General features: G+C 39.2%; 1 protein-coding gene across 1 annotated transcript; it reads left to right on the top strand.

Annotated features, from left to right (window-relative positions):
* The first annotated feature begins 4764 nt into the window (after window positions 1-4764).
* On the top strand, window positions 4765-9803 carry siae (sialic acid acetylesterase). The gene is made up of 10 exons (XM_084020335.1): window positions 4765-4944; window positions 5415-5576; window positions 5883-6037; window positions 6294-6432; window positions 6671-6836; window positions 6953-7035; window positions 7112-7245; window positions 7458-7612; window positions 8160-8346; window positions 8464-9803. The coding sequence occupies exons 1-10, from the start codon at window positions 4833-4835 to the stop codon at window positions 8722-8724; spliced, it is 1554 nt and encodes a 517-aa protein (XP_083876461.1). The 5' UTR covers window positions 4765-4832; the 3' UTR covers window positions 8725-9803.
* The last annotated feature ends 1063 nt before the right edge of the window (window positions 9804-10866 follow it).

Below are 10866 nucleotides of genomic sequence, written 5' to 3' on the forward strand. Positions count from 1 at the left end.
TGTGAGAAATGTATATCTCTCTATTGATCTGTGTGTGTGTGTGTGTGTGTGTGTGTGTGTGTGTGTGTGTGTGTGTGTGTGTGTGTGTGTGTGTGTGTGTGTGTGTGTGCGCGCGTGCGTGCAGTTCATTGGTTGCCTGAGGAATGTGTGCAGGCTGCTGTAATTGGTGAAGTGCCTGGCAAGGTATTGTTCTCTTTCAGTCAGTAAATACAGGTGGCATGGAGGAAACACTGTTTTCTGTATTCCTAACGCCATTTGTCTTCTTGATGTGTGATATTGCTTGGCAACCACAGTGTTGTGGTATTGGTGTTGTTCCGTGTCGATGTGCAAGCTATTTCTTATTGAGATTTTGTTGTTTGCTGTCGATTCCACCTGCACTCCTGTTACTTATCACTATGAAATTATGAGAACAATTTGTCTGCACATAAAGCGTGCATGCGGACACAAAGACAAAGAAATGCTTAAAAGATTTCTTAAAAGGTTTATTTTCTGATGCGTTTGAGCATTACCAAATTGCATCAGTGCTGCATAATTTCTTCTTTTTTTTAAGTTTTACTTTGCTTCCTCCGGCAGGAAGGTAATTCTAGAACCATTCAAGCTAAAGTGCATCAGCATTAATTGGGGATGGGACTATTTTAATTGATTTGAGTCTGATTTAAGTCTGATTTAAAAACAAATACTTTAGACTTTAATTTTAAATGTTTTTATCCTTTATTTATGCATGGAGACCTTGTGATTCATGGCATCTCATTTAAGATTATTTTATTGTTTTTTTACTGAACTTAAACTAACTCAACTAAACTACTATTAACTAAAAACACTTAAAAAAATAAATAATAAATATACAGTGATTCAAGTAGTTTTAGTGTCATTTTAAGAGTTTTAAGCATATTTTTGATGATTATCGGGATAATATCCTGAATTGCAAATATTTTGGCCAAGATAATCATATGAAATTTTCATATCGCCCCATGCCTATTGGAAATAATCTCAAACAGCCTATGAATATTTTTTTCACTTGCATACTTCAAAGTATATTCAAAACTGGATTTCAAGGGTCAGAGAATATGCTTTTGATATGCTGAAGCTCTCATTTTCACAAGGGAATAAATAATTCAAGGTCTAAAATTTGCATTATATTATAAATCATTGTATAGCTGTGAACACTTTGAGAAATTAATTCAATTAATTTAAATAATTTAGCTGAAGTAGCACATTTTAACTCCAGTATGCATTCTGAAACAAAACGAGCAAAGAAAGCCTAAAAGCGACAACAAGACGCGTGTATGGAAATGTAATTTCTTGAATAAAATATCATTATCAAAAAAAAGCAGTTCCATATTTTAAACCATAGATCAGGCATCTCCCAAACGGTGACTTCCACACCAAACGTCACGTCATGTGCTGAAACGGCCAGGCCACCGTGAACACTTCAGCACCATGGACAGTGAACTGTTGTCCCAAAATATACCATAACATACAAACAGGGGCCTATTAGATTGCGTTTACTTACACGTTGATGATCGCATTGCTGGAGAACTTGGATGTAGACCTCCAGGAGCCCGGACTACGCACCACACGGCAAGCGATTCGTTGAAATGCGTCTCAAACAGGCTTTCTGAGCTCTGGTGTTAGTCTTCAGTTCCTCCAACTTTGAATAAAAGTCCAACGTGATAACGACGTGGGGAATAAATCCGTTACATCACCAGTGGTATTTAGCTAGCTAGATCGGGCGTTTTATTTATTTTCTTTTTTCTGCGCTAGCTAGCGATTCTTGTTGTCGTAAAGTTAGCGATAACAAAGCCCACCCTTTCAGAGTGAAGGTCAGTTTCACTGTGATGTAAAATTAGTATCCGAAGCTCCCAGAAACAGCGCTGGGATGGGCCTTTTCAGCCAACTTGACATCCTGGACACACTTGAAACAGAAAGTGCATCTTTGCCCAAAACGTGTAATTGAAACTTCCGGGTCCGTCACGTGATGCCACGAAGTTCAAATGGCCCCTTTCCCATATATTACAAAAAGCAAAGCAATCATTTTCATTGTATAGTTGTCATCGTAGAATGAACAGACACCACATGAATAATAAAACATTTAAAACAGTAACGTAAATGAAAATCTAAAAAATATTGACGACACAGTTATTTGTTATTAAGACATTTCACTAATCTTGGACATGTGGATTTCATTATGTTCACAGACTTAACATTTAAAGATGAGTTTCATTATAGTAACACATGAGGATGTATAAGTTTTGCATGAGGAATGAAAAATTTTACTCAAATTTGAAAAATGAGATAAAGTGAAATATTGATCATTCCGACAATTTTTTGTCTTAAAATAAAACACCCAAAACAACACTGATCGATATTAGGCATTGAGACTTTTTTTTTCATCTACCAGATGAGCAATGAACGGGGCTACGCCTCCAACAAAGGTTCCAGTTCTCTTTAAACATTCATGCTTGGTTCTCTGTAAAGCTGGACCACCAATCACAGAGCTGAAAGCATTGTTCTCCTAGCAACAGAGGCTGCAGAATTGTGATAGGTCGATTAACAGGATTATTTATTAAACCCTTCACATTCCAACACAAATCAACAGAATGAAAGGTTTATTTCTTCTGAAACATTTTCATTTGAATTGATAAAATATGATGACTTTTTAAATATATATAGATTATCTGAAGGTGTAGGGGATCCTAGTGGCTGGACATAATAACCTGAGCCTTGGGCTCACATTAAGATAAATGTTATCACTCACATGTGAAGGGGTATGCACTTGACACAGTAGGTGCACTCAGAAAGCTGCAGGTTAAGGGGAAATAATTCAATGTCTCAGTCACGTATGTAGTTAGCTCACTAAAAATGCACTCCATGAACACGGTTATGTTCTTCGCTATACAGTCCTCTCATTACTCCAACCAATAGCGTTCCTATTTTCCTGCCTATACCCATCAATTATCTGTGTGTGTGTGTTGTGTTAAATAGCATGCCAACAGAACACGGTCTGTTCATTGGTCTTTAATACAGGCAAACTCCTGAAAACGCTTCAATAAATAAACACCTGGCTGGTAAAATGTTGTATAATGAATGTTACACCTGCTTCTCATTTTTCATGCTGTTGTTTTAGTCTGTTAATTACTTTGGCCTTAATAAGGATTCACCTCGTGCTGCTTTTGGGCATCTGAGGGGCAGATTTAAAGTTGAAAAAGGATGTGGCGTACTGTAAAGATTTTAAAGATCATTTGTGATTCGTCATTTTGAGTTGTACATGATCATTTCGTTTTGTTCACCTTGATGTCCTAACTGACATCATGATGGTTGAGACATGATTTGGTTTAAATATTGGGAAAAAATGTATAAAAAAGACTTTTATGAAAGAAGAAAGCAGCCCACACTGTTAACAATAGACGACGTCAACTCTTGAATAGCAGTTGCCACAGCAGTCAATCTGATGCAGGACAGCCTTTCAACATCACACAGCTTTAAAAGCATTGTTAATTCTACCTTTTTTTTGCATAATTAAGCTCTGTAGGCATGTTTTTACTGACAGACTTCAAGCAGATTGTTTAATACATTAAAATAGTCTGCATCTCCAGATTTGTAATTACGATTGTATTTTTTGTGATTTGTATTTTAAATCTTGTCCTTCATTATGTGTTGTCTACTTGTTAGGCCAATAGAGGGCAACAAGGCAGACTGGTCTAATTTGTGTTTAAATATCTGACTACTACAATTTGTTGTGCTGTTGGTGCAAGTGTTGGTACCAGGAGATAAACGTGTACATTACGTAAACAATTACGTATTGTATTCAGTGTGAAACATTTTAACATGTTTTACCTTTTAGAATTTACTGTTGTTGCTTTCTGATCATAAATGTTGCATCACGTCCCGTCCAGACCCTACTCCCATACCCTACAGACCTTTTCAATGTTCAGAAATTAAGATAGCAGAGGTGGTGACACTTCCTGCTCCTGTGTGTGTGAGTAGCAGGTCGGGCCGGGGCTGATGCTCATCATCATCATCATCATCATCATCATCATCAGTGTCTTCATACTCCTCAACGAGCTCCTTTAGTTCCTCTTCACCAGAGGAGAGTGGGGGAATGAGCTCACATTCACCTGCATCTACGAGACGAATCTCATACTCACTTTACTCATCAAACGAAATGTAGATTGGGGGATTGTTATCTTCACGGTGGTCGATTACCTCGGGGAGGCCATCTTCTGCTAGATGTTCAATGAGGTTGTTTACACCACCCAAAGGGTGAAAAAAAAAATGGAAAAAGGATTGATGCAACAAACAAAGTTAAAGTTATAAAAGTCTGCAGCCCTTCATGACCTCTTTGGGTAATCATTCTGTTTCCATGACATTCAGTGACGTACTGGCGCGCATGTGAGAGAGCCATCTTTTTTTCCTCATTTGTCAAACATATTTTCAGTTTATTTATACTACTACTTTTAAACTATTAATTTTCCTTTCATTACAATATTGCATGTAGTTTAATATGCATCATCATCATGCTTTTACAAGCTTATTTGGGATTTTATTTTCCACAGAACCTTGAACAGGTGACTGATTGTGAGTGGGGTCTGGACGGGACTTGGACAAATGTGAACATTAATTCAAATGTTTCTTCTTTCTTTCTCAATATCACCGTATTGAACTATTGGGTTAATTCTAAGATACAACATGATTTGCGTTTTCGTACTTTTATTTTGAAGTCGACTCGTGACGTCAGAGGAAGAATGAATGAGTTAAATCGCTTGGAAATCAGTTTGTCATGTTTTGCCTCGGGTGCATGGTACGTTCCTTAGCGAGTAAGCTAATCTCCCATGGGTTTGTCCAACAGAGCGTTTCATCTTTTTGTAAACGCGGGTTGTCTTCTAGTCATGGCGATAACGATGTGTGTTGCTTTTATACTCATAGCTTCTATTCATGACTGTGGTAAGTAACGTCGCCGTCACCAACATACATGTAATGCACAACATCGTACTGGAATTGTCTAATCATGGCGAGCTAAACATTTGAGCAATGTTTAGCTAGCTAAATATTTAGCTAGCTATGACACTGCTTCGTTTTTGAAACCGGAACCAAAACCCAGATGTGCCATTCACCTACTTACCCAGTAAACCGTCTGTACCAATCTACTTTTATTGATACTTCAAGACTATCAAACACAGTTTATTTTAATTGAATTCAATTGAAATCTGCAACCGTAAGCAACATCATGAGATCATAATAAGCATAGGCTCCCAATAATATTTTATTCTGATGGCTGTAACAAAGTGACCTGTGGTCTCTCAACACATATTTTTATTTTGTTATGATTTTGATTGTTCTAAACTCTCATGAGGCACTAAGGAGCTGTGTCTGTGTGTGTGTGTGTGTGTGTGTGTGTATATATATGTATATAGAGGGGGACCTGACCTTTGCCTCCTACTACGGAGACCACATGGTGCTGCAGAAGTCTCCACAGAGAGCTGTGGTGTGGGGCTACGGCCCCGAGGGTGCAGAGGTGACCCTCTTCTTATCAGGACCAATAACACAGAAACATTCACCGGTAACAGTGAAAAAAGGTGAGTGCACCCAGTTGATGTCAGGTGGGATGTCTGTGCTGACAAGTTACCAAAGACTACAAACCAGTTGATCCCTACAGGGACAGTTATGTCTTTGCCTGTAACCGCTGTGAGGACAGTAGGGGTGTGGTAGAAACTGTGGAAGAAAAATTTCACAACCATGTTAATGGATGAACATGTGACTCCAACTTCTCTAAAAGTGTGTGGGGTGTCTAAAGAATACTTCTCATACAGGAGACCGTGGAAGGGGCGTGACAGTCACTTTATTTTGTTTAAAGTCCATGTATAAATGTTTTTTTTTTGCAGGTATCTGGCATGTAACCCTTGACCCCGTTGAAGCCGGTGGTCCCTATAATGTGACGGCATCCATCCAGAACAGCACAGTCACTCTGACAGATGTGCTGTTTGGAGATATTTGGCTGTGTGGAGGACAGAGCAATATGTGGTTTAAAACATCTGAGGTAGGCTGAGCTTGGTGAACACCTGTCTGACTCTGATGGGCCCATTCGTGATAAGCAAAACAAGTGCAGTACAAGTCTGTATGAATCTTGAAAGGAAACTCTTTACATTATACTTTACCCAAAACATAGGAAGTTGGTATCAATTTGTGGTAATAGTCAAAAAGGTTGAAGTTTTCCAGACATAGAGCACCTTATTATTGATGTGTATTTTTATTCAGATTTTACTGTTCACTTTTATTTATTCATTCTCCATTAGGTTTTCAATGCATCAAAGGAGCTGGACCTTGCAGCAAAGTACCCTCATGTGAGGACTTTTATGGCAGCCTTGACGCAGAGTGAATCCGAGCAGACAGATTTGATGGACGTGGAACTTCCCTGGTCTGTGCCGCCGACAAGTCAGTTGAGGGTTGATTATTAATTTTTTCATAAAATTGTTTAGAGACATGTTTGCAGCTAAAGGTTCAGGTTTTGGGTATTGAACTACAACTGAGCCAGTTCTAAATGCTGTGTTATGTTCCTAAATCCAAGCTAGTACTGTATAATGTGATCAAGCATGTTGCCATTTGTTTATGTGTGTACTACGTGTACTTGTATTGTGCTGAGGAACTGATTAACAGGCAGGTGTTATTCCAGATGTGGCCGAGTTCTCTGCAGTGTGCTGGCTCTTTGGACGTTACCTATATAAGACACTGCAGTATCCCATAGGACTGGTGGAGTCCTGTTGGGGAGGCACACCTGTCGAAGTCTGGTCATCTTCAAGAGCACTGAAGAAGTGTGGACTTGAGGAAACTATGGGCGGGTAAACATGAAAAAAAAAAGCCCTTTGTGACACACTGTTCTTATGCAAGTGTAATAACTTTTTTTTCTCGTGTAAGAACTAAGAAAAGTTAACGTGCACGAATACAAATCTCTCAGTCCTAAAGAGAATTCGGTCTTGTGGAATGCGATGATCCATCCGCTGCTCAACATGACCATCAAAGGAGCCATCTGGTACCAAGGTAAGACTACATGCTCAGGTATCAGATATTCAGTGTGGCCACATGTAGGGCATGCATCTGTATTGTTGCTTTTCAGGTGAGGCAAATGCAATCTATCATCAAGAGAAATACAGCTGTTCCTTCCCTGCTATGATCGACGACTGGAGGATGGCATTTCACCAGGGCTCAGGGGGGCAGACAGCTCCTGACTTCCCCTTTGGGTTCGTCCAGGTGTGTTGCCATATATAAAATACATATAAAACAGTAGAATTAGAAAATGTCTGGCTCTAGCGCCCCCTTTTGGTTGTATCAGAGGAGATTGGCAGACAGCAATATGTGCTGCTTTTTTGACAATGTGTATGTAAAATTAACCTCAGAAATCTTATGCAAACATAATTTCTTGGATTGTAGCTAATAAAGGATTTATTTATTTGTACTTGCAGCTGTCCACCTACGAAAAAGGCTCCACTAGTGACGGCTTTCCCAACATCCGCTGGCACCAGACAGCAGACACCGGCTTTGTCCCGAATCCCCGGATGCAGAAAACCTTCATGGCCGTGGCTTTCGATTTGCCAGATGCATCATCACCCCTTGGCCCGTGAGGATTGTGTTTATATATACTCAGCATTTCACTCTGCTTATACAGGTATTTGCTAATACCTATGATTGACAAGTGGTGCCACATCCAGAACTGTGCAACTCCTTCGTGTAAATTTGATCCAACAATTCTTGTGTCTAAATTAATTGTAGAACTAACTGATGTGGTACTGGAGGTAAATGCTATTTTTAATTGCTACAACAGGTTTGACAATTAGAGTTTATTACTAAAAAAAATGCAGCTGTAACCGTTTTAATTGGAGCAAAGAACTCATATCACAACTGTTCAAATGTTTCTGCTCTGGCTTCCAGTTATTCTTTTGATATATTTAAAGATCCTTATAAACATCTATAAAACTTTTCTTGGACTTTCCCCTGATGTGCTGCCAAGACACATTAAGTCACTGGCACAAAAGACTCTTAGTGTACCAAAGAATGAAAGACCAAAAGGGAAACCACCTTCCTCATTTTGTCTTTTATTAAAAGTATGAAAATGACGATGTGAGGTGTTTGTGTTTTCTACACTTTGTATTTTTGTTTTGCTACAGGATCCATCCCCGAGACAAGCAGGATGTAGCCTACAGACTGACATTGGGAGCAAGAGCTGTGGCTTATAACGAGAAGGACGTGTCCTTCCAAGGACCTTTCCCCAACCGATTAATTTTCACTCAAATGTATGTCAACATCACCTACGACCCGACGGTCTCTGTCACACCATCTAAAGACATCTTTGAGGTAAGACTGGAAGCGGTGCAGTCAGAGTTGAGTTGTTTCGTCTGATAATTCTAAAATAAACTACATTCTTGCAAAATAAATGAATGAGCTCCAATATGATTTTCTTCTATTGTCAAGATCTGTTGCTCAGAGGGTCAGACTCCTTGTGGGCCAAAGTCTCGCTGGGTTCCAGCTCCCATCATGCAGTGGGGCCCGACCACCGTCCAGTTGTCTACCAGTTTGTGTCTGCTTACTGAGAAAGTAGCTGCCCTCCGATATGCGTGGAGAGACTGGCCCTGTGACTTTAAAGCCTGTCCAATCTACAGCGCCAATGGGGTTTTACCTGCACCTCCCTTTATCATCAACGTCCCTACTGCCAAAGAAAAGCAGAAACTGTAAGAAGAAGAAGAAGAATTTATGAAAAATGTGCCTTTTTGTTTCTTTGGTTAAAATTAGCTGATTGGAAAAATATGTAGCCTGATTTAATGGATTGTTCAACAAAATTATACTCTGTATTGTTACTGATAGAAAGCTAAGTTTAGCTGTTTTTTTCTGTTTTCTGGTTTTCACATATGGAGTGATGCATGAATGTATGAAGCATTTTAGTGGGAGGGGTCTTTTTTATTTTTTATTACTTGATTGTCAGTTTTTATTTCTTCCTTGTTAGTTCCTTAGTTAGGCCTATTGACACGGTAGAGGGACCCCCTATTCCATATCTTGTGTTGTTTATTAAAGCGGTCAATAGTAATGTGCAGTGCAGCCTATAGTGCCGGGTATAAAAGTGCTTTGCAATGATGCATGTTTACAATGCTAAGCCGTTAACATAATAATTGTTGACAGATTCATATATTTACAAGAACCTATTTTATTTTATATTGGCATTTCTAAAATTTCACCTCATAACACATTAGGAAGATTTATGCAATTTCGGGGACTCCCTGCAGAAACTCTGTGGACCCCCTAGGGCTCACAGACCCCCTGTTGAAGATCTCTGCACTAGACAATGCATTTGGGTAAGTAATGATTGCACTGAGTGGGGTAGTGCCAGATCCCACGAATTGCAAGTCCTACTGGCTTCTGGACACCAAGCTTGCCTTAACATTTAATTCACTTTGTGTCTTATCAGAACAGGGAATTTTCCCATTGATGGATGCTGTTTAATATCTTAAGTTTGAAAGTTTTTTTAGTCAGTCTGGTGGGACACTTCTGTAATTTTTTAGATTTTTATTTTTTTAATATGAAGATCATTGATCAGTCTGTCTGGTAAAACACGGCAGATGGCTGCATATCATTTTGATTACATTTGTTTATGCTGTATATACAATCTATGCTGTCACAACCACTGCCAATAATTGCTGGACTGTGTGAAGAAATCTATGATTAATGTTTCAATGTTTTATTTGAAAACAACGCTGGATTTTCAAGTTTACAGTTTACAGAGTCTTTATTACTGAATGTACAAATAAATGACAAATCCACAGCTAAGTTTGTTTTGCGAGTTGTTACTTTGAAAGCAAATGCTTTTCCCTCAAAGTAAAACATGGAAATGCACTGAGATTATCGATTAATCAAATATGATTTAGTGTTATTTCAACTGCACAAATTAACTGCAAATCTAAGTTGACTACCAACAGTAATACAAATGCAACTGGTGTGCCACATACCAGTTCATGGGACAACATGATGAACCTTTTAATTATACAATACACAAATGATAGGAAGTTAGTATCAATTAAATTGCTTTATTTGTGCAAGAGATTTGCTGAAATAGTCAAAAAGTATATAACATATAAGTGTATATGTATATAGCATATCAAAGTAAGCTGTGTTTATTGTGTAGTCTGACAACAGCTTGAAGAAAGGACCTGCAGTATCTCCCCTTCACACACTGTGGGTTACGCAGCCTGTCACTGAAGGAGCTGCCCAGCGCTGTCAAAGTGTCCTGTATGCGGTGGGACAGGTTCTTCAACGGGGGATGATAGCTCAACCATCATTCTCCTTTCTCCCGCCACCTCCACTCGTTCAAGGGGGGCACCCCAGGACAGCAGTTGAGATGCTGTTGCCCCAGCAGACCAGGCAGTAGAAGATAGCTGATAACACCACAGGGTCGAAGAACGTCCTCAGGAGTGCTCCCTGTACTCACAAAGCCCTGAGTCTCCTCAGCTGATAGTCTGCTCTGTCCCTTTTTGTAGAGTGCATTTAAGTTCTCTGACCATAGCACTTTCTAGTGGACATGTAGGCATGTACAGTATCTATTTAGATTTATTGGTTTACCTCACTCTTTTATTTATACATTCTCCAATAGGTTTTCAATGCGTCAGAGGAGCTGGACCTTGCTGCAAATTATCCTTATGTGAGGACTTTTATGTTATCCTTGAGGCAGAGTGAAACCGAGCAGACGGATTTATAGGAAGTAAACTTCCCTGGTCTGTGCCGCAAGTCAGTTGAGATCAGTTATTTATTTGTGTTCAGTTGTTTCATCTGATAATTCTTAAATAAACTAAATTCTTCTATTGTCAAGATCTGTTGCTCCGAGGTTCA

This window comes from Eutrigla gurnardus, assembly GCF_963514095.1.
Source record: "Eutrigla gurnardus genome assembly, chromosome: 10".
Lineage (NCBI taxonomy): Eukaryota > Metazoa > Chordata > Actinopteri > Perciformes > Triglidae > Eutrigla > Eutrigla gurnardus.